Here is a 24,780-nt window from a genome sequence, read left to right as displayed (position 1 = left end):
CCTCGCCAACCCCCGGTTGTAAAAGTAAAAGCTTTCGTTCAGCCGTTTCGGGTTTTTTTTTTTCACGAGGGCCACCTGGTGTTGAGCGGATGCCACATTTATTTTTTAGCCACTCGGTAGGCGGAGCTAACGTCGAATTTATAAAAAGGTCGTGCAGTTCCCTTTAACTTCGCCAGGTTTTTGTATGGGATGAAATCTGCGTGGCTGTCGTCCGCATTGGCTGGGCCTTTTTGACAGAATGAACGGGGATTTTTCCAAAACAGATTTCCTAATCATCTTCACGCGAATTATCATATTGAACCATCACCTTGTTTCGGGGAAATGTTGCACGATTTTAAGTTATGACTTTTAACTTTGTGTCGAGAAATTGCTGTCAGTAACTTCTTTAATTGTTTGCCTGATAATACCCCATTTACTGTAATTTACTAAGGTAATTTTTGCCTGATAATACCCCATTTACTATAATTTACTAAGGTAATTTTTGCCAGATAATACCGCATTTACTGTAATTTACTAAGGTAATTTTTGCCTGATAATACCGCATTTACTGTAATTTACTAAGGTAATTTTTGCCTGATAATACCGCATTTACTATAATTTACTAAGGTAATTTTTGCCTGATAATACCCCATTTACTTTAATTTACTAAGGAAATTTTTGCCTGATAATACCCCATTTACTTTAATTTACTAAGGAAATTTTTGCCTGATAATACCCCATTTACTGTAATTTACTAAGGTAATTTTTGCCTGATAATACCCCATGTACTATAATTTACTAAATAAATTTTTGCCTGATAATACCCCATTTAATTTAATTTACTAAGGAAATTTTTGCCTGATAATACCCCATTTACTGTAATTTACCAAGGAATTTTTGCCAGATAATACCCCATTTACCTTAATTTACTAAGGAAATTTTTGCCTGATAATACCCCATTTACTGTAATTTACTAAGGTAATTTTTGCCAGATAATACCGCATTTACCTTAATTTACTAAGGTAATTTTTGCCAGATAATACCCCATTTACTAATATTTACTAAGGTAATTTTTGCCTGATAATACCGCATTTACTGTAATTTACTAAGGTAATTTTTGCCAGATAATACCCCATTTTTTGTAATTTACTATGGTAATTTTTTTTAAGTATAAACAATTTAAATTTAGTAGACACGGAAAAATACGAAATTACAAACTATGTAATTATCATTATTGATAATAGATGGCGTGTAAGTAGCTGGGCGTGTGAAAACTCTACTAAGGAAGGTGTGTGTATTTACTTCTAAACCATAGTGCTTTTCTTTTACCAACCTTGTTTCTAAACAAAATATCGTGAATACAGCAAAGAACGGGGTTGGAAATCGTGAACCATTTATTTTAAAATTGGTAACACGGCCATCGCTGGATCAAAATTCTAAGCTACTATACGAGGAATCGACAAAATTACAACACCTCATTTACGTCCAGCAGGATAAAGCCCATCATGAAAAGGAGTTTACAAATTCCGAAAACAAAAACCACTTAAAAGTAAAACTTTGTAATTCATATTAAGTTATTTAAATTTCATAACCGCAGTTGGTTATCACAAATACAGCACGGGCGTTCACAGGGTTCGTACATTAAATTCCCTGACATTTCCAGGTTTTCCCTGACCATTTTTGTAGAATAAAAGAATGGTTTGAGGTAAAAATCTTGAAAAAGATTCTTTCAAAAATTTATTTGCCTGATTTTTTGGGGGTCATTTTGAAATAGTTCTTTTTATAAAATAATCTTGGCCATCTCGTTGAAATGTTGCCTCCCCGCTTCAACTGTGGAACCGTTTTCTCTCCCACTAAAGAGTTTATGAACTCATTCTTAGGCATTGGCTGAACTATTCCAGGGCAACATTTCAACAAGTTGAGCCAGCGTAAAGACATTTTACAAAATCAACTATTCCTTGATTTTTCCCTGACATTTTGGGAACATTTTCAAATTCCCTGACCTTTTGGGAACATTTTCAAAATCCCTGACTTTTCCAGGTTTCCCAGGTCGAGTACGAACCCTGGTTCATACTAGTTGAAATTGTTTAATGTGTTTCAACATACGTGGTTTTTGCTTTCGGTCGACGATATATTGCGATACCATAATTCAAGTTGTTAAGTTTGGATGTAATAAAGCAGCGGTTCGCAAAAGGGTCACAGCGTGGCCATCTTTGTTTGTGTCAAGAGTCTTTTAAGATAAGTAAAAAAAATGAGTTCGGGTTCCACCAGAATTATGTGGATAAAGGGTTCCATAGCAAAAAAAAATTGGGAACCGCTGTAATAAAGTATTCTAAACATATTGATAAAATAACTGACCGGATAAAAAATAGCGCAATTTACTACTAAACAAAATCGGTAACGATATCAAAATTACAGATTTACAGCGTTCCAATTTTAACAACACTCCAGGGTGTCTACGGACACGCTTTTAATAACAAACACGATCCACATGGAAAACAAAACACAAACATCGTAAAAGCCTTAAGCCTCGCCAATTACAACTCCCAATAAATATCGTGCAAAAAAGCAACGCGCGCGAACAGTCAATAGATTATGTAAATCTTCCAATACCTGTCTTTTTAGCGGCCCTGAAGGTACCATCTCGCTTACGGCGTTTTCTACGTACCAGTTTCTTCAAAGCACTCACAACAACCGACTCGGGGTACTCGGGCACGGCCATACTTCGCAATCGCGACTACGAAACCAACTAAACGAAGCGTCTTCGCAAATATATCGCGGCACCTCGATATTTAATCGTTACAATATTCCAAGCGGGTACCCACATTCGTTACAGAAAAAATTATGGAATACCTAGAAGGAGATTCAAACTCGCAATTCGTATTAAACCTACAAAATTACTGGTTCGCGACGAGCAGGAAATATTTGAAAAGAACCAATGATTAGGATGGAAAAGTACTCAATGGGGGAGATCAAAATGTTTCGGCTACGCAATTCAAAATTGTTGCGTACCGGTGTCTCTGCTAAATTATTTCGCTCTCAAAGGCTTAGCGGAGACTAAATATATTTCAATTTCGAATAAAAACGTCATAAAAAGGTGACCCATAGCCGCCGGGGATTTGGAAGTGATTTTCTTGAGAGAGTTTGATGTTTTCCCTCTTTCAAGTTCACGGAAAAATTAAGAGCTTCGTATTGTTGGAAATTGAGAGGGTTGCGACTATTTTTTTTTGTTCTTGGGGGTCGTGTGTCGCACATTACGATGGGAGTTCCTCAATATCGCGAGAAAATGAAATGTTGAAAATTAGTGTGAGAACGAGTCTAAGAGGATGTGTTGTTGTTGTTTATAGAGTCGTTGCCAAAGTGGGCTGTTTTCGACTCGCGTGTGGTGGTGGTGCTTTATTATTTATGGGTCAGACGCTTGCTCTACAATGGGCGGACTAAATTAGTCAAATTCTAGTCTCTATTGTATCGCCAGCATTTTAGTATTTGGTAATTATATTACAATTACAATATAAAAAGTTTAATCTAAGTTATCTGGTTAACTTGTTTCGTGTAGACGGGCTTGTTTTTAATAATTATGTGCCCTGTATTTTTAAGGAAAAGTATTTTAGAACAATAGCAGGGTGACCAGGGAAAGGCTTGGGAAATTTTATAGGAAAAATAGGAATTTTATAGGCGAATTATAGGAAAATATAGGAATAGAAATAAGCGAATTATAGGAAAATATAGGACTTTATAAGTACTATTTTTACTAAATTATAGGATTTTATAGGACTATATATGCTATTTAATTTACTAACTTTATGCATTTAAAAACAAAATCTATATTTAGAGAAATAAATCTTTGATTTTCACTTACAAAATAGAAACTATTGATCCATTTTATCACAAAAATATACTAGTAGCTAACCGTGTTAACAATAACAAAAGTATAGACTAGAATGACTTGGTAAAGAAATTTATCCTATAGCTAAATCTAGCAATTTAACTGAGTGGCTGGATTTGAAATGGGCAAAATATCAAAATTACAGGATTATATAGATCTTTTGGGGGATTTTGCTAAAAATATACGATGTTATAGGACATTTTTGAAAATATAGGATTTTATAGGAATTATAGGTCCTCTGGGGGCCCTGTAAACGTAAGCTAAATATTATTATCAATTTTGAAAGCGTGGCCTAAAATTTAAGTAGCTAGGTTTAATATAGCAACTTATGCTTAAAAATAAAACGAAGTATAAAAATGGAAACGCAAAATCCAGAAAACACCCCGTATAGATTGTATTTTAAATAAAACGTTACATCGGTGGACTATAAAAAGACCAGTTTTAAAAGGACGACACGTTTACGTACTTCAAGATCAAAAAACACCGACCAATTTTTGGCGCGGGACGAGAGATTTCCTCAAAAGGCATTCACTGATAAATAAACGAATGACTGGAAGAGTTTCAATCGCGAAAACCGATCAAGCTATGATCTGACATAAATCTAACTTTGTTATAAATATGACAAGTGTTGAAGGATAAGTTACCCTAGTCTTTCTGATTAATTTAAAATGAATGCTCTATTATATTACCATTTGCTCGCAGATTTAAAACATGGAAATATGATTTTCTCAGTTGATAAATAAAATTTTTTTTAACGAGGTAGTAGCTGCGGGCATGTCCTTAAAGAAGCACAGATTTTACGAAAATAGCTAAAGGGTTCGAAAAATGGTAGGGCGTTTCTTGTAGTAAACCACCACAATTATCAATTAAATTCTGTGACTTAATCGCGACCCAGATTTGGAATTTTAAGTACTTTCGTCAAATCGTACGTAGTACTTTTCATTATGTTAAATATAATGTTTTTGAAATAAGTGTGAACTTTGGTATTGACAGTTTGAAACATTATTCCAAAGAAAGTGTAAACTTGGTATTTACAATTCAGATCAATAAACTACTGGACAGGAATTTCGATTACGCGCTAGGGTTTGTTAAATTTTAAACACGTGCCCAGTATAAGGAAACAATGTTCGGTCTAACATCTTCATATCGTCATCTAATGTTTTTAAGCACGTGATTTGTAATTGGGTGGAAACGTTTCGCGACTCTCTCGCTAGGAGCGTTGGTGGGCGACGAAATTTGGAAAAAAAAATTTCTTATGATTCGGGTCCATTAGATTGTTTGTTAAAGGATACAATAACTTCGCACTTGATTATTTCTAATACCAAATTGCACTACTTTAGTTTCAAAACCAGGTACGTCACCAAAAATTAAATAAAAAAAAAAAAAACAAATATAAAACTAGTAAAAAATATTACAAATCTTCAACTATAATGCCATTATTTTAAAATGCTAAATCTAACTGTGAAAAAAAGGGAAAACCACGTAAATCGAATTAATATATTTTATAACCAAGGATTTAATTGCTCATATAAAATTTGCGATACGCTTTACCGCTAAGGGTAATGGTTATAAGGAATGAATTCAAAAAACATACGAATCATTTTATAACCTCCTCAGTCTATTTAAAAACAAATTTTCAACAATAATAGAATTAGGGTTACTGTATCAACCACGTGGCTTCCCGCGGGTACAAAAGGAACCTTTAATTTCCCCTCGCCTTTTTCAGGTTCAAAACCGTTCAATCTCATTGGAGGGTACACCCACAGAATCGCATTGAACAAAAGGCGCGCCGCGAGTTTTTTAGTGTGTCAAAAGGCCAAGTCCCACCAGAGCGTACAGCGTACGATTTAAACAAGGCAATCCCATTTACGTATTGAAACATTTTCTCGCATATTTCCGGCCAGTAATGAAATGGAAATACCATTAAAATTAGCCCTAATATTCGTATCAAAGGCCAATAAACTACGAATGTTTCTCCAATGTTTTCGAAAATATAACAGAAAGCCGGGACACCCCACTCAAATCTTTCAATTTTTATAGGAAAAATATAATTATATTTCAAAAAGCATAGGACTTTATAGGATTATTTTTTTGAATTATATGTCATTTCATTTACTAACTTTACGCATTTAAAAACAAAAACTATATTTAGCGAAATAAATCTTTTGTTCAAATTCGGGGAAAAAGTAGATTTTAAGTTATCCAAAACATTTTTCGTTGGCATGGCAAAACTAAAGCCCGTCGGAACGTTTCATTTTGGGAAATCTCAAGTTACATAATGGTCTACCGAATTATCCCCCGAATTTAAACGACGTTTTTGAAAATATAGGATTTAAAAGGACGTTTTTGAAAATATAGGATTTTAAAGGACGTTTTTGAAAATATATGATTTTAAAGGACGTTTTTGAAAATATATGATTTTAAAGGGCGTTTTTGAAAATATAGGATTTTAAAGGGCGTTTTTGAAAATATAGGATTTTAAAGGGCGTTTTTGAAAATATAGGATTTTAAAGGGCGTTTTTGAAAATATAGGATTTTATAGGAATTATAGGACCTCTGGCTGCAGATAGGGATTTCCGCGGGCAAAAATGGGTGAACGCGAGTGGGAGCGGGTACAATGTGCCTACGCCAGGTTTAAATATTTCAAGGGTATTATTTTTACCTGACGCGCCTACGATAAAATATACCTTGAAATTTAGCTTAAGCATTAATTTGTCGACGTTCTCGATTTCTAAAAAGTCTCTATGATGCAATTTGGAATTCCTCGTCGCAAAAAGGGTGTTTTTTTAAAAACTGGGAAGACATCCTTCGTGATTTCCATAGCTCGTTTTTTATATAAAAATACATCCAGGAAAATCCCTCTCGAAAGCGCTATCTCGTTTTAATTGAGGAAAGTTTAAATCGAGGAAGAGAGACTGCTTATTTCCATTTTAAATTAAGTCGATCGTCTATAATCGATTTTATTATCGCGCCGTGGCCGAGAAAGGATAAAAATTTGTCCAAAATGAGTCGTGAAAGACATTAACTGGATTCGAAACTTTCTTTATGTAGAAAGAAGAACCGAGGTGATTAGGGATTAAACTGACTTTATAAACTTTCCACATTGGTGCCACGGATCATTGAAGTTACAATCACTGAATTTAACGGATAAATTTCACCGAAAATTAACAATTTCATATAATTACATCACGGTCTAAGTGTGACGCGGAATTTCTAACTAATTAAATATTTAAATTTTTGAATTATTGGGTTTATGAATATTACTATTTGCAATACCAAAGCGTTTTTAAACCCCTAAATTAAATTTGACTGCCAAAAGGCCGATTTCCCTGATATTTTCAGGTTTTTTTAAACTAATTTAGTAAATTAGAGCACATTTTCTCAGCCCTCGCAAATATCCCAGATTTATAGTCATTATTTGGAGTTTCCCTGAAGTGTATAGGTATGAATCATGAATAAGTTATGTAAATACCCCAAAATTTTTTTTAAATAATTTTAAATATCCCAAATTAATTTTTCAAAATAAATTTAAATACCCCAATTTTTGAATAAATGTAAATACCCCAATTTTTGAATACATTTAAATACCCCAATTTTTGAATAAATTTAAATACCACAATTTTTTAAATAAATTTAAATAGCCCAATTTTTGGAATAAATTTAAATGACCAAAGTTAATTTTTGGATTGAATTTAAATGACCAAAGTTAATTTTCGTATTAAATTAAACTTAAATATTAATTTTGCAATAACTATATACATACTCCCCAAAATGTACCCAGAGGTTAGCTACCGATAAACGCGTATTAACTAATTCGTGTCCATAGAACAGTCGTGTCAGAGGTCAACCCGAAAAAGGAGGCGAATAATGTCGGCGACCTCTATTGAGACAATTTAAAATTAGACTAATGATAGTCTGTCGTGTTCGCTGTTCTTTGTTTTTCCGAAGAGCGGACACTCGAAAATTAGGGCCAGGGTTGAAAGATGACCAAGAAAACAATAGATCCGACGCCGATATCAAAGCGAGACATTCAAATAATCGCTTTTGAAAAACTTGCCAAGTAGCGTACTCAGAGTTGCCGGAAAAGAAACTCGATAAAAGCGCTCCTTTTCAAAGGAGAGCTCTCTTCGAGAGAGTGGGACCTTGGCGAATTCGTTTCATTAGCCTATCAAAGCGGACTCTTTCTCAGCCGCCACAACAAACAATAGATAATGGAAGAGTCTTCTTATTTTGAAATCAAGTGTCGAATGGGTGCCAAGACCCTTTTCCCCCAACGCTTTCAAACTCCTAATGTTCGGAGCCACCAACGAGATTTTTCTTAAACTACCCCATTATTAAAATTTATAAGAGATTGATTAATTTAGGTCAAATGCCAATAAGGAAGTCTTGGAAGGTTAAAAAAAATTATTCGGTTTTCAATATTGGTGCTATTTTAAGGTCATTTATTAAAACAATTTAATTATATTTAATCACGATTCATTATGTTTGTAGTTTATGCAAATTATAATTTAATAAAATGTGAAAAACAATTAAATGTTTAAATAGGTTGCTAATTTATCACGATTCATTATATTTATAGTTTATGTTCATTAAGGTTTAACAGGAAAATATAATGGTTTCAATAAACCAGACTTTAAATAATTTTTTTTCTGTCTGTGTGCGTAAACTATTTCCTAGGAGCTATAACTAACGCTGGATTCGTCCGAGAATCTTGATATTTTAACCGCAGATCGATTGGCCTTCCAAAAAATAAAACTGCCCTTCTTGTTTTGATGTTGCTTCTGCGTCACGGGTGACGTATCGATGACGTTTTACTACGAAAAGCCCTGGACATAAGAGTAAATTCGACGAGGCACCCTGTTTTTAAGCATAAACTAAACTGAACTTCTACGTATTGCGTGACGAATGAGCTACATAAAAACCATTTCAAAGGCCTATGGTCATAGGATGCTTACCAAATAAATTTAATTTATGATTTAAAGTTCATGCGCAATAAATATTTAAAATGAAATAAATTCGTTAAGTCAATAATCTTTTATTGAATTCATGGTTTTTTAAATCAAGCAAAATGTTTGTATTTTCAAAACGATAAAGATATTTTCACGACAAATTTAAAAAGAACTAAACTTTCCCAAATTTAATATAAACTTAACGGATGAATAATTATAACAGGTTTAGAACGTCAATTATTTCCTCATTCGAGTCTAGTGTACAAGCTCGTACTACTGAACAAAGGTAACGCGAAGATTTTATGAACACGATTTAAATCGGTAAACGGTAGCAAATACAAAGGATTTATTTTTTCTGAACGAACCTCATTGTTCGAATATATTAGAAGGATTTAAAAGGTTTCCGAGTTAACGTCCTGAGATTAATAGCATTTAAGTATCATTTCAATGAATGAAGTTTAAACTCTAATATTTAAAATTGCTGAAAAATTCGAAAACTTCAAAGGAAAGAGGTCAATTTTTCGGATATTTGTGGCGAGGGGGTAATCACTTAAGAAATCTGGTGTACAAATAGTGAGAAATCGAAATAATTATTTCCGGAAATCTAGAAATCCACAAGAAATATTAGAAATCTCGAGAAATTCAAAGAAATATCAGAAATCTAGAAAAATACACTAGAAATATCAGAAATCTAGAAAAATACACTAGAAATATCAGAAATCTAGAAAAATACACTAGAAATATTGGAAATCTAGAAAAATACACTAGAAATATTGGAAATCTAGAAAAATACACTAGAAATATTGGAAATCTAGAAAAATACACTAGAAATATTGGAAATCTAGAAAAATACACTAGAAATATTGGAAATCTAGAAAAATACACTAGAAATATTGGAAATCTAGAAAAATACACTAGAAATATTGGAAATCTAGAAAAATACACTAGAAATATTGGAAATCTAGAAAAATACACTAGAAATATTGGAAATCTAGAAAAATACACTAGAAATATTGGAAATCTAGAATACACTAGAAATATTGGAAATCTAGAAAAATACACTAGAAATATTGGAAATCTAGAAAAATACACTAGAAATATTGGAAATCTTGGGAAATCGAAAGAAATAATTTAAATCTAGAGAAATAAACGGAAATATTTTCTAAATTTCTGGAAACCGGGAAATCTGAAGAAATATTGGAAATCTCGGGAAATCGAAATAAATATTGGAAATCTAGAGAAATAAACTGAAATATTTTCAATATTTCTAGAAATCGAGAAATCCAAAGAAATATCGGCAATATTTGGAAATCAGAAATCTGGTGTACAAATGTTTTCTAAGTGGCTACCCCCTCCGTTTGTGAATAAACAGGGCGATGTTACATTCTTTTAATAGGACGAATAAATGGCTGATTTAAGCTGAACTTACATCTGGTACGACACGCGTACTTTTCCAGTAATTTGCAACTGGTTTCTTTGGCGAACTAGAATTTTATTACCCCTATATGTCGATTACAATTACAGTCACCCGTGGCTTCAAAGAACAAATAAACACGAAATACAACACACCCAAGCGAAAATTCCGCGTATTCCCAAGAATCTCTTCAATTCCAAGACTACATTTTTTCATCAATTTTACCAATGAATGAATGTTACATTTAAATTATATATTTTGTACTACTCTAATAGTACTACAATCACTCCATCTACTTACATCTAAAAACTTTATTCTAGTTAATAAAATACATTTGGTGATTCTTAGTTGATTAGCTAAGGCGACTAAGTCGTAATTTCCAGCAAGTTTTTTCACGAATCCCGCACGTTATAACTAATTTAATATTGACTTAAAAATCGGCCAAACTAATTTAGGCATAAATAGGTATATTAAAACGTTATACTTCAAGTACTATATAATACACTTCCCAATTGAATTTACAAATTTGATTTTACTTTAATTAGAATAGTTTAATTTTTTTAAATGTTAAGCGGGTAAATCAGGGCTCTGACCAAAATCTGGAATTAAATTAGGAAAAAAAAAGGGGCTTTTAGCGTTAAAAATATGGACCAAATAGGGTTCAAAAGTTCTTTATTTGAACTAAATTCCAAAACTCCGTCCTAGGATTTAAAAATGTTTCCAAGTTTTTGGTGTCACCTTGTGTACTATGTTCGAACTATATTTTCATTAATTTTCAGCTTTGATTATTTTGTAAACTGTACTTTAGCAGAATGATGTTTAAACATATTTTAGGATTATGTTGCATTCCCTGGATTACATGAAAATAGGGTACTTTAATGACCAAATCTCGAAATGTGTTAAGTTGGTAAGCGTTCTGGCAAAAGTCGCATGATGACTTAGGCCTAAGGTGGTGCCTTGGGTATTAGCCTAGCTGATTATTATTATTATTATTATTATTATTATTATTATTAACTATAGTTTAAAATAGTGTTGTAAGTCGGAAAATTTTCCGGAAAATGACCGAGGCCTTTTTTCCGGAAATTTTCCGTATTTTTCCGAAAAAAATAAAAAAAGTTTTCATTCCATGATTAGTCTAATATATTGTTTGCAAATTGAAATAAAGCGGTATTTTCGCTTCATTTTTTCGAATCTGAAAGTAAAACTAAACCCCTAGACTAGTTTAAACTGATTAGCAATGTAACGCTATTAATGTTTTGTAGTATGCTTACTGATATTAGACATTTTATATCGATAAAAAGTTAAAAACATTAAAAATCCTTAAAAGGTAATTTATGTTTCAAATTTTTATTTTTCCGGAAAATTAACAACACTAGTTTAAAAGCGTTTAAATTCATACCAATCTCGCCAGAAAAGCGAAGATTTCTCAAATTCCACTTGGGATTAACAGCAAGCGTATCGTCAAACCCAAATTGAAGAAATAATAATAGCCCAACAAACCAACGTTAACATAATCATTCACATCCCAATTTGGAAGATCTAGTTTCGTACACGATAATTACCCAGAGAATTAGAGCTTATGTCAGAACGCCAGCAAATGGTATAATAAAGGTATTTAAACATTCTAGGGTCGCAAAAACAGTCCGAAGAAAAAAGGATACGGGGTTCGGCCATGCGGGAAGTCTAATTAGAGACAGCTCTTCTTCGGCTGGCTCACATTTTTCGTGTTACCTAATAAAGGCCCGTTCAAATGAAATAAAATAGAGAACTTGTCTTTGACGCGCGAGAGGCCTAAAAAAAGTCTATTTCACGGTAGTTGAACCCACCGCGACAAGTGTAGTGTGAGATATGGGGAAACAAGCTATCAAAAGTTAAAAATCTAGTCCGACGCTTAATTCACCATCTACAGTAATATATTAATATTAATTTAAATCATTTAAAAAATAGGCTTTTAGGTTTGACCTCTAGTCCCACTAGATAGATGGCACTACATGCCTAGAACCGACGGCGACGAAGCTTTATATATACTTTCCTTCTATACCCTAAGGCTCAAGTAAGTCACCATCTACATTCGCGAAACATTGCGAGAAAAGTCAAGTAATAATATTTTAATATTAATTTAATTTCTCTTTTTAGTTTAACCTCAAGTTCCACTAGATAGAGGGCACTACATGCCTATAACCGACAGCGACGAAGCTTTATATATATGTATATACTCCTTCTATACCCTAAGGCTCAGGTAAGTCACCATCTACATTCGCGAAACGCCGAGAAAAGTTAAGTAATATTATTTGAACATTAATTTAATTTAATTACTCTTTTTAGTTTAACCTCGAGTCCACTACATGCCTCGAACAGACAGTGACGAAGCTCTCTATATGTTAAGAGCTACTTTGCAACTATTCAAGGAGCGCTCCCAATGGTGTTGACCAAAATGAAAATTGTTTCTTCATCAAAGTATAATTCGGGCGCCATCTATGGTGCAGCAGCGTAAAAACTGGTGTCGCATCGGCTCTTGGGTCTCCCGCCGCGATTTTACCCATCCAAGGATAACGTAATAGAATAAAATGAAGCGATACCAAAAGTGGGGGTCGGACAGGAAATGCGAACACATGCTGCTGTTTCCAATATCGATTTTATTTGATTTCTGTTTCCAATGAGTTTTGTTTACGGGTTTACACTTCGCTCTGTGGTGTTTCGTTTCAAAACAAGCCGAGAAAATAACAAATCGAATTGATTTGGTTAAATAAACAAGTGATAGAATGGAGGTTAAGCTCCTAAGGAAAAACGTTAAAACAGAACGCGTACATTAAAACTACCTCTTCTTGTTCAAGCGTATCTGGAAAACGTGGAAACAGTAGACAAGTTAAGCCCGCGTAAGTAAACGTGACGGTGAAACTGTTGGGAGTATAGCTTTAGTGTGAACAATCTACACTCCTACAAGTTTCGGCTACAGGTTCTCTATCACGGGCTCAACCTATCTAGTGTTTGATTTATTGAAGTATTAAGACAATAAAAGAATGATAAACAAAATTGGATTAGCGTTCTACCTAGAAGTACAATTGTACAGACTTATTCTATTAAATATATTTTATTACTTCCGGATCGTGTTTATTAAAACAATGGGAGAATTTGGGTCACTTGTAGGAAATTTATTTCAACAAAGAATGACTTAATTTGACGATTTAAGATTTATTTAAAAGAAACAAATAAAAATTTGTTTCTGTAAAATACGGGAGGTCACGTGTAAATGTTTTTTCCTACGTCACTAGCTATATCTATAGAAGAGAGAGAGCACGCGCTCGAGTCGATAAAGAATTTTAAATTTTGAAGTCCACGTGCAAAACGTGCGTGCCGATAAAGTACTAAAGAGATTTAAGCTTGACTAATGTGACGCAAAGAAAAACGTATACTTTTAATTTTTTTATTGCCTCTAATAAAAGCAATTTATTATTATTATTATTACTAATACTATTATTGTTTTATTTTATTTAATGGAAACACCTTTTAAAGGGCCACACCGGCGTTTGTAAACAATATCTCTGAATTTAGCACGTGCTAGCAAATACGACCAATCCTATTTTGAAAACTAGCGCGTGAAACAAGTCAAATTCAAACGCTGATGTGGCCCTTTAAACCATTCAATTTTGATTTACGAATATTTAAGAGTTTTTTTTAATAACAAAGTGAAGACATCCATAACAAATTAGCTTCAATCAGCCACTTCTCAAATCGAACAAAAAGTGTGAACTACTTTTCGTTGGGTGTACAAAGAAATGATCATTCATAAATTTAACCCAACACAAGCTATCAATAGATGCAGACTACATCCTGGGTCATTTAAATCTGCAATTTATAATACATTTCAAGAGTTAAACAGAAATTCCCATGCTTGGCTCAAACCCGGTTTCTTAAAAAAAAAGGTCATCTCAGGCATATAGTCCCAACGCACTCATTTCCGGAATTGATCGTGGCAATACCCAATATGGGAAGCGGGATAACTTTAACAATCGGAAAATCGGTGCTGCCAACGCGAAAGTGCCGCCCCCATCAACTCTCGCGTCTTTGCCAATGTTGCCAGACGTACGATAATTTTAGCGTACGCGTCGATAATTTTAGTAGGTGTCGATAACCTCGAGTTAAATTTTTATAACGTACGATATTTTCAATGAAGTAGTATGCATTTATCGATAATTCAGCGTACGCGTACGATAACGTACAATATATTTTTTTAATTCTACTGAAAACCAGATAAAACTGCAACTTTTAATTGGTGGAACTTTAAGTATTATTAAAAAGTTTGATTTCACAAGTTTAAAGTCAGTATTTCCTACAAAATTAAAAAGTTTCAGGCGTACGATATTTTTTTTCAGAAATCGATAATTTTTTGGCTCTGGTACGATAAATTGATTTTCAGAACCTGGCAACGCTGTTCTTAACGCTTCCATTTCTCCGAAAGCAAATGGTTGCATCGTACGGGTCGTCGAGCTCCTAACTACAGCCAAACCGTTTACGCCCGCAAACTAGAAATAGATCGTTCAAGGACCACGTGGAAGCGAAAATATCCTACAATCAATTGAATAGCGGTTCACTTCGCGAAAACAGTACAGGCTGTATTGGGACCAAACATCGTTGAGTAACGCAAACTAATCCACGTTGCGTACCGAAATAAACACGCTATATGCATATACACGTATCGCTTTACACTACCTTAAAAGCGTTTCTTAGGATGTGGTTGAAAGCGTAAGGTGGGGGCAGAGTGTAACGCGGTTCAAGGAGAACGAGCAAAATTCTATACGGGAAAGGCGTGGTTACGTCTTTGACGTCATCAATTGCGTCATTGAGAGAGGGAGAAACGCACGTGCTCGCTCGTCAAAAAACACGAACTGTCAACAAATTGCGAGTTTACCCAACGCGCGCCGTGTTCTAAAGACAGTCGTCGAAGTTTATAGCTTGTAGCTATAAGCCCTGCCATTTCAATTTTATTTTTAACCGGATATATTTATTTTGAAACCGACGTCGAAAATGCTGGCCATGATGTTTTTGTGGTATTACCAAAAAAATAATGTTTGAAAATGAAGTGCCCGCATAAAATGCTCTCCGGTCTCCATAAAATCATGGTTAGATTAATTAATATCTATCGAAAAGCGTATCAGTTACTTTTCTGTAAGACAGTTCTTTGGTTTCCCCTTTCCATAGCAAGCCTTTCGTGCCAAGCGAGCAACCGGAATTAATGGCATAATAAGTCGCTAGCTGACTTGGGCCTAAGGTGGTGCCAAGGGTATTAGCATAGCTAATTCTTATTATCATCATCATCATCATTAATATTATCCAGAGTTGCCACAAAATTTTCAGATTCAAATTCCCTGACTATTCCCCGACCATTTTAAGAGATTTTCCCTGACTTTTTAACGTCAAAATTTTTATTTTATACTTTACCTTTTCCCGGATTTGTAGACTTATATTAAAATTCCCGGATTTGTAGACCTATATTCAAATTCCCCCTACTTTTTTTCGGATTAGTAGACCTATATTCAAATTCCCTGACTTTTCGACCTATATTCAAATTCCCCATACTTTTCTCGGATTAGTAGATCTATATTCAAATTCCCTGACTTCTCCCTGATTTTTCGACCCATATTCAAATTTCCCCTACTTTTCTCGGATTTGTAGACCTATATTCAAATTCAATGACCTTTCGACCCATATTAAAATTTCCTGACTTTCCCTGATTTTTAGACCTATATTCAAATTCCCCTTACTTTTCTCGGATTAGTAGACCTATATTCAAATTCCCTGATTTTTAGACCTATATTCAAATTCCCCCTACATTTCTCGGATTTGTCGACCTATATTCAAATTTCCTGACTTTTCGACCCATATTCAAATTCCCGGACTTTTCGACCCATATTCAAATTCCCGGACTTTTCGACCCATATTCAAATTCCCGGACTTTTCGACCCATATTCAAATTCCCGGACTTTTCGACCCATATTCAAATTCCCGGACTTTTCGACCCATATTCAAATTCCCGGACTTTTCGAACCATATTCAAATTCCCGGACTTTTCGAACCATATTCAAATTCCCTGACTTTTAGACCTATATTCAAATTCCCTGACTTTTCGACCTATATTCAAATTCCCTGACTTTTCGACCTATATTCAAATTCCCTGACTTTTCGACCTATATTCAAATTCCCTGACTTTTCCCTGATTTTAGACCTATATTCAAATTCCCCTTACTTTTCTGGGATTAGTAGACCTATATTCAAATTCCCTGATTTTTAGACCTATATTCAAATTCCCCCTACATTTCTCGGATTTGTAGACCTATATTCAAATTCCCTGACTTTTCCCTGATTTTAGACCTATATTCAAATTCCCCTTACTTTTCTGGGATTAGTAGACCTATATTCAAATTCCCTGATTTTTAGACCTATATTCAAATTCCCCCTACATTTCTCGGATTTGTAGACCTATATTCAAATTCCCTGACTTTTCGACCCATATTAAAATTTCCTGACTTTTCCCTGATTTTAGACCTATATTCAAATTCCCCTTACTTTTCTCGGATTAGTAGACCTATATTCAAATTCCCTGATTTTTAGACCTATATTCAAATTCCCCCTACATTTCTCGGATTTGTAGACCTATATTCAAATTCCCCCTACATTTCTCGGATTTGTAGACCTATATTCAAATTCCCTGATTTTTAGACCTATATTCAAATTCCCCCTACATTTCTCGGATTTGTAGACCTATATTCAAATTCCCTGACTTTTCGACCCATATTAAAATTTCCTGACTTTTCCCTGATTTTAGACCTATATTCAAATTCCCCTTACTTTTCTCGGATTAGTAGACCTATATTCAAATTCCCTGATTTTTAGACCTATATTCAAATTCCCCCTACATTTCTCGGATTTGTAGACCTATATTCAAATTCCCCCTACATTTCTCGGATTTGTAGACCTATATTCAAATTCCCTGACTTTTCGACCCATATTCAAATTCCCGGACTTTTCGAACCATATTCAAATTCCCTGACTTTTCGAACCATATTCAAATTCCCTGACTTTTAGACCTATATTCAAATTCCCTGACTTTTAGACCTATATTCAAATTCCCTGACTTTTAGACCTATATTCAAATTCCCTGACTTTTAGACCTATATTCAAATTCCCCCTACTTTTCTCGGATTAGTAGACCTATATTCAAATTCCCTGACTTTTCCCCGCTTTTTAGACTCATTTAAAAAAATCCGACTTTTCCCGCATTTGTAGACCTATATTAAAATTCTTTGTCTTTTCTTAGTCTATGTTATTACATATTCAGAGAAGAAAAATGATCAGCTTGGCCATGGCGACTAAAAGCGTATGACGGCACCGCAGGAACAGATGGCTTCAATTAGGAAGAAGGGAAAGCCACTATATTCGGAGTCCACTCCGGGCGCGACCAAGCGCAAACGCCAAAACAGTGGGTCCGCTCTCTTTCGTATCAATGGCGTTCTTGGCGGAACACATCATAGGTTCCCTCTCGAAAGAACCGAAAACACGCGTTTAGGAATGTCCGTGGCTCTTTACTTTTTAAGCCTATCCAATTACGGTAATTAAAATTTAATACGGCGACCACTCGCCCACATCGACGACGAAATGAGATTGCGGAACGAAATAACGAGGACTGCTGGCGTTTTATTTTTTAGCTATGACATTAGCAGGGTTGCCACAGTTTTTTTCACAATCAAATTCCCTGACTTTTCCCGGTTTTCCCTGACCATTTCCGAAGATTTTCCCTGACTTATTTTGTGCCAAGATTTCGTATATTTTAACCTATATTTTTGTAAAAGTTTCCTATTTGCAACCGAAAATAAATTCCCTGACATTTCCCTGATTTTTAAAATTCCCTGATTTTTATACCTATATTCAAATTCCCTGACTTTTCCAGGAATCCCAGGTTTTCCAGGTACCGTGGCAACCCTAATTAGCGAGTTTAAGCTTTGATCAATAAACGTGAAGGAAAAAAGCGGGGACGTTTTAAAAGCGTTAACATTTTTTATTAACTGTAACAAGAATTAAATTTTGTCACTTTAAAAAACGCAAAAACTTGTAGAGGTTAACGGTAATTATATAGCGAGTGTAGGAGCTGTTGGTTCGCGTGGCATGAAAAGCTTGCCACCACCTTCCTACGCATTGTACACCAGCCACTTGTATTAAAAGTCGCTAGATGACTTTGGCCTAAGGTGGTGCAAAGGGTATTAGCCTAACTGATTATTATTATTTAAAAAAAAAATGAGAAAAGTAGCCTGAGTAGAGAACCAAAATTTCTGGAATTAAATTCCCTGACATTTCCAGGTTTTCCCTGACCGAATTTCCAAATTTTCCCTCACCGTTTTTGTAGAATAAATGAATGTTTTGAGGTAAAATCTTGAAAAATATTGATTTTAATACATCCTTAAAAAATTTAATTTCCTGATTTTTTTTTGGGTCATTTTAAAATTCCCTGACTATTCCCTGGCCATTTGGGATCAATTTAAAATTCCCTGGCCATTTGGGATCAATTTAAAATTCCCTGACCTTTTGGAATAAATTTAAAATTCCCTGACCTTTTGGAATAATTTTAAAATTCCCTGACCTTTTGGAATAATTTTAAAATTCCCTGACCTTTTGGAATAATTTTAAAATTCCCTGACCTTTTGGAATAATTTTAAAATTCCCTGACCTTTTGGAATAATTTTTAAATTCCCTGACTTTTTGGAATAATTTTAAAATTCCGACTTTTCCCTGACCTTTTGGAATAATTTAAAATTCCCTGACTTTCCCAGGTCGTGTACGAACCCTGCCTTGTCTTTGAAGGGGCGGAGCATACTGGGGGATTGGTATAAACGCTAGAAAACGACCCAACATAATCATTTTCCCGAAGTGTAAATAAATTAATTTTGATTCCAACCTTTTGAAAGATATCCAACCAAATTTTCATTAAAATATATATTATCATGGAAAATTTGAAATTCTAACTGTTATAAAAGACAAATGTACAACGTCTTTAGGTTATGCATTTCCATTTCACGTTCATCCGTTATCCCTACGTGTTTGTTCATTGGTGCCTAACCTCTTTTTCGAAGCCGCAAATGTTTTGTATCGTAAAACATGGCCATTTTACGCTCTGCCTCATTTTGAAGGTTGAAAGTGTGGTCGCGTTTTGAGGATGATAATTGTTGTCGGAAAAAATAGTCCTGATTTAAAGCAAAGTGGTTTCTTTCAAAAAATAAAATTTGTATACCCATATAATTAAAGTCCTTCGTAGAAAATGGGTTACTGTAGCCTGATAGTTCCACTTGACCCTGGAGAATTTTCGAGGGGTCGGACACTTGCAAATTTTGAGTACGGGATTCTGAGTCTCCAAGCGATTTCGTAAATCAGATCTTTAAGGAGAACGGCCAAGCTTTTCCAAATATCGCCTGATTTGCATATCAAAAGATCAACAAGACGTTCAATATACTTACACGTACCTTATTTGGTCTTGAAAAAATAGTTTTTGGCCTAAAAAGTTGAAACGCAAAATAACGCCAAGTAGTTGGGTTTGAATTTTCGCCGCCATCTTAAGGTGTATCGCCAGCGCCAGCAGCACCTTAGTGAGCGATTTGCGAACTATCCTAACTTTTAAAATCGCACAATTTAGGCCTAGGTCTTGTATAACTGGAAGTCTGGCACAAATTTTTCGCGTCTTCAGCAGCGCGCGCTTTTATGTTGTTTTTCTGTCTCACCGATTTCCCACCAGGTGCTGCAGCGGACGCGCGCTTTACAATTTCCCGAAATTTCTTTATTTTATTAAAAATTAACCACTTAATATTTTTTGATGCGGTTTTCACCATAAATTTTAGTTTTTAACGGGCTATAGGGCTATCTAACTGGTTAAAGCTTGACCGTTCCCCTTTAAGATCTCAGAGAACGATTTTCGTGTTGATTTCTGTTTTATAAGGCGGATTTTTGAATATTTTGTCTGATTTTCACTGAGATTTTGAGATTTTCAAGATGATTCCTTAAGTCATTTTTCTGTATAGTGTACGGGATTTTTAAGAATCGAGAATTTGGCAGGCAATGTTTTCTATTATCAACCACCCAATTTATTTTGTGTTAAGTATAAAATATTAAACCTTTCTCTAAGACGTAATATTAACATACTTCGCACGATAATTTACAACAAATAAGTTACAATGCCTTCGATATTAACCACCATTTTTAATTTATAATAAACCGAAAATTATCTAATAACGTTTCGCCTATCGTCAAGCTGAGTATTCGAGTAATGAGTTCATCCTCAATTAATCTAATTAAAAATGTACGAAAAGAGGCTAATAACCGAATTACAAATTCAAATATTCACCTCAAAACTTAAAAAAAAGTCCCGAATATGCCGATTTTTTTTTCAATGGCAAGGTTTAATGAACAATGCCAAAGGATGAACATTAGACAAAAGCCTGAAGGGCAAAATTTTCTCTTATAATTACCGTCATTAAAATAAAAATATTAGGTTGGTGAAAAGTGTAGATTAAAAGAGTTGTAAACCAAACGTGGTAGCGCATTATTTAAATATGGGTAGATACAACTAATTTAGTAATTTTATTGTACTTCAGAAATGAAAGAAAAACCAATTAATAATGTAGTTTCCACAATTTGTAGTTGTATCCGCAACTGGGCATATATTACCAATCCGGTTCTTATCAATACAGAGTAAAATACAGGGAGATTAAATGATACGTATATTATAAATTAAAAATATTTTATCAAATTGAATTAAATATTAATATTAATTATATCGAATTAAACGGAAAAGGATGGTGCAATGGCATATCTATGGCCTGGTCGCTTTCAAATTAATATTTAAAGCATTACAATTGAATAGAACCCGGTTGGAAAACATTTCGTAACCACCCTGTACATTATAATTTGGTGTCCCAGCCACCTGTATGCTAATCGCGAAGAGTCGGAAACGGGTTTCATTATTTTCGTAGGAAAGGGTAAAATAAAGAAGTTAATGAAAAATACGCGTAGACATACGTCGGCTTTTCAATACATTTTCTAAGCCTAACGACTTCAAGTTCTGCACGTGCAAGACTTACTAAATACGTCGAAAAAGACTGATAATTCTAGACGTATCCGCCAGTCGTATTTTCCCTCGAATAGCTCGAATCGCTGACTTTCAAATGAAGTGATTTTCCTATTACAAGAGAGCGCTTAATCTCGACTTGGGCTGGTTTAAAACCTGATCAAATAAATAAATTAGGCCTAACGCAAGGATATATTTAGACTAGAATAAATTATTTTAATCCTATATCAGGGTTCGTACAAAATTACCGAAATTAAATTCCCTGACATTTCAAGGTTTTCCCTGACCAAATTGACAAATTTTTCCTGACCATTTTTGTAGAATAAATGAAGGGTTTGAAGTCAAAATCTTGAAAACATTTTCTTTCAAATATTTATTAGCCTGATTTTTTTGGGGTCATTTTAAAATTCCCTTACTTTTTGGGACCATTTTAAAATTACTTGACTTTTCCCTGACATTTTTAATAATTTTCAAATTCCCTGATCTTTTGGAAACATTTTCAAATTCCCTGACTTTTCCCTGACTTTCCCAGGTTTTCCAGGTAGTGTACGAACCCTGGATATATAATCACATAGTTAAATGTGTGCAATATGTCGGCCATAGCTGACTGGAGTATTATGACGTCACCTGAATGAACCGGAATAAGCCCTTAAGCGTTTCGGTTGACCCACCTAGCGGTCAACGCTAGAAGTTCACTTAGATGCTGGATTTTCATCTGCTTATTAACAGATAAAAATTTAAAAGCTAAAATGCTTTCAGTGTTGGTCGGTAGATGGCTACATAATTAACACAGCTAATTGTTCAAACGACAAATTGAAAACATTCGCGTTGAATACCCCTGATGTAGGAAAATTAATGGAACGATAACTGTTTTCCCCGACATACATTTAATATATCAGATCAATGACCAAACACGATATTAAAACCAAAAACACATGCAAAATATTAAAAAATAACACTTCCATTAAAAAAATGCAAATTAAAAAGGTAAGCGTGCGGATATAATCAAACCCCGAATCGCAAGGATAATAAGGGTATTTATTTAAATTAATATTAAATCAAATTCGAAATGAATATATTTTTAAACACTTGGCTGGGAAAAACTCGAGGATAAAATACGGGAATCGGGGAATATAGCGGCAAAATTAAAGAGGGAAACGGTTCGGCATTATAAACGAGAAAACTGACCTCGTGGTGCCATCTCTGTGGCGGCAGCGGCAGCTCCGGCAACATTTTTGTTGGGAGGCCGACTCCCAGATGGCGCTGCGGCAGGCAGGGAACGAGGCGGAATCCGCGCCGCTGCTGCAGTGGCGACACCTTTCTTTGGCGCGCTTATAGCGTTCTCTTTTTTAGGCAAGGCTCGAGAAAGAATCGGCTTGACGGTGGGAGTGGAAGCTGCCGTATTTTCCGTCCCGGACAGCGAAGATAGGAAGAAATGTGTGCAGAAAGGACAGAGAAAAAAAAGGGAAAAGAAATAGAACATGCGTATTTTCTCTGTCTATATTTCCAAGCAATAAATTAAAATAAAAAATCATGCTCAACGAGAAAAAAGCGTGCTAGGTTGATAAGAGGCCAATTACGGTTCCGAGAAAGTTAATCATGCGAAAGAAAAGCTATCATAAGGTCAATCAACCCTTTTTAACAGAACCCAAAGTGCCCCACCCTTGATTTATTATGTACCAAAACAATCAATGTTTTACGTATCGGATTTTTTTTTGTTAAACGCGAATTATTGTTAATACCAAAAGTAACATAATCTACAAAGGTTCCCATTTGTTAAGAAAGAGTGATCGACGTTATCAAATTTTTAAAGAAGTTCGGATTTCTAGCGCAAGGGGGCGTTAAGTTTACCGATTCCTTCCTCGCAACTATGAAGGAAAGATGAGGAGAGCCAATTGCACCATAAAGTAAAAATGACGGGATTATGCGACTCTGACGCCATCTACCAGGTTTGACGCCAGTTATTTTTCAAAACATTTTAAAACGATTGGATAACAAACCACCACAGTTTAATAGTAAGTCCTCTATTAAATCAGGATTATAACGGGGCTCCCACCAAAATGTGGGGGAAAAGGGTACTTTTCGCGATAAAAATACGGTAAAATGGGGATTAAATTTTTCAAAATAAGAACCAAATAGGGATCAATGTAAAACAAAGTTTTTTTAAATATAAAAGTTATTGTTGTCCATGGCTTAATTTGTAAAAGACGGTTAAGGTATTTTTAAAAATAGAAGAATTACATATAGTTAACATATTATCCAAGTAAAAATAGTTTTAATTCATGGTTAAAAACAGGAGCTTTCGAGCACTAGTCTCGTAAAACTATATTTTTAGTTTGAAAATATTTTTATACGGGTAGTTCTTCTATTTTTAAAAACACCTTAACCGTCATATAAAAAGTTATTTATTTGAACTAAATTCCAACTCTGTCATAGGATTTAATGTTACCAAATTTGTGGCGCCACCTTGTGTACTATGCTCGAACTGTTTTATCGTTAATCCTCAGCTTTATTTGATAAACAGTCCTTGAGCAGATGTATACACATTTTAAGATTCCCTGGATTTCATGAAAATAGGGTACTTAAGGGACCAAATCTCAATTTTAGGGTAGATTAGGCCCTTGAAGAAAAATAGGGTATTTTAGGGCCTTAGTGGGAGCCCTTTTATGAGTTAAAAGTTTGGAAAATTAAGCTAGCAGACGAAATGAAACATCGTTATCTCGTTAATAAGTGGATAAAATATGTTTTCAAGAAATGGGTTAAGTTGGCTTTCCTTATGGTTCCTCCGTGTCATTTACTCCCACGACCAGCTCATTGAGTTGAAGTAATGGCACACTTTGCTTGATATGTTACTTTAGCTACTACGTCCGTCGGACCATTATTTAAGTAACCGGATATTTATACGAGTTTTGCTAGGAAAACTCTTAAGAAACTACCATTTACCGAAACTACAAAGCTACGGAAACGAGTGTAATTAACTATAAACTAGGTTAAGAACTAGAGACTGGCTCTTCTAATTATATTAAAAAATACAAATAAGAAAAAGTAAGTTGGAAAATAAAAGTGCTTGTTTTCACTTACCCGTAATTCGTTGCCTGCTGGAAGGCGGGATTGCTGGCGCTGGGAATTTTGAAGTTTTCTTAGCTTCGACGTTTGCCGCTCTGCCCGAGCTTTTTGACTGGTTGCCTACAAAAGATTTAAGAACGTTATTTAGCCTCATTTTAAACGTGGATTTTCAGTTTTAAAATACTATTATCTTGGCGTAGTTAGTTGACAGGGTTAGTACCAAATTTCAGGAATGAAATTCCCTGACATTTCCAGGTTTTCCCTAATCAAATTGGCAAATTTTTCCTGACCATTTTTGTAGAATAAATGAATGGTTGGAAATAAAAATCTTGAAAAATATTTTCTTTCAAATATTTTTTTGGCTGATTTTTTTGGGGTC

General features: G+C 34.5%; 1 protein-coding gene across 5 annotated transcripts in view; it reads right to left on the bottom strand.

The window, feature by feature from the left end:
• Nucleotides 1-24,780, bottom strand: part of LOC149944231 (uncharacterized) — an 80,520-nt gene that overhangs the window by 15,040 nt on the left and 40,700 nt on the right. For 4 of the 5 annotated variants that reach the window (XM_090174537.1, XM_090174536.1, XM_090174538.1 and 1 more), the window contains 2 exons: nt 24,417-24,521; nt 22,524-22,730 (listed from right to left, as the gene is read on the bottom strand). In XM_090174537.1, coding sequence (XP_090030663.1) covers nt 22,524-22,730; nt 24,417-24,521 — 312 coding nt within the window. The remainder of the gene's footprint in view (nt 1-22,523; nt 22,731-24,416; nt 24,522-24,780) is intronic. The other variant, XM_090174541.1, reaches the window with a different exon arrangement.

The sequence above is a fragment of the Leiobunum rupestre genome, chromosome 5 (assembly GCF_980474605.1).
Source record: "Leiobunum rupestre chromosome 5, qqLeiRupe1.1.hap1, whole genome shotgun sequence".
Classification (NCBI taxonomy): Eukaryota; Metazoa; Arthropoda; class Arachnida; order Opiliones; family Sclerosomatidae; genus Leiobunum; species Leiobunum rupestre.
This window is presented reverse-complemented; position numbering and strand designations above follow the sequence as displayed.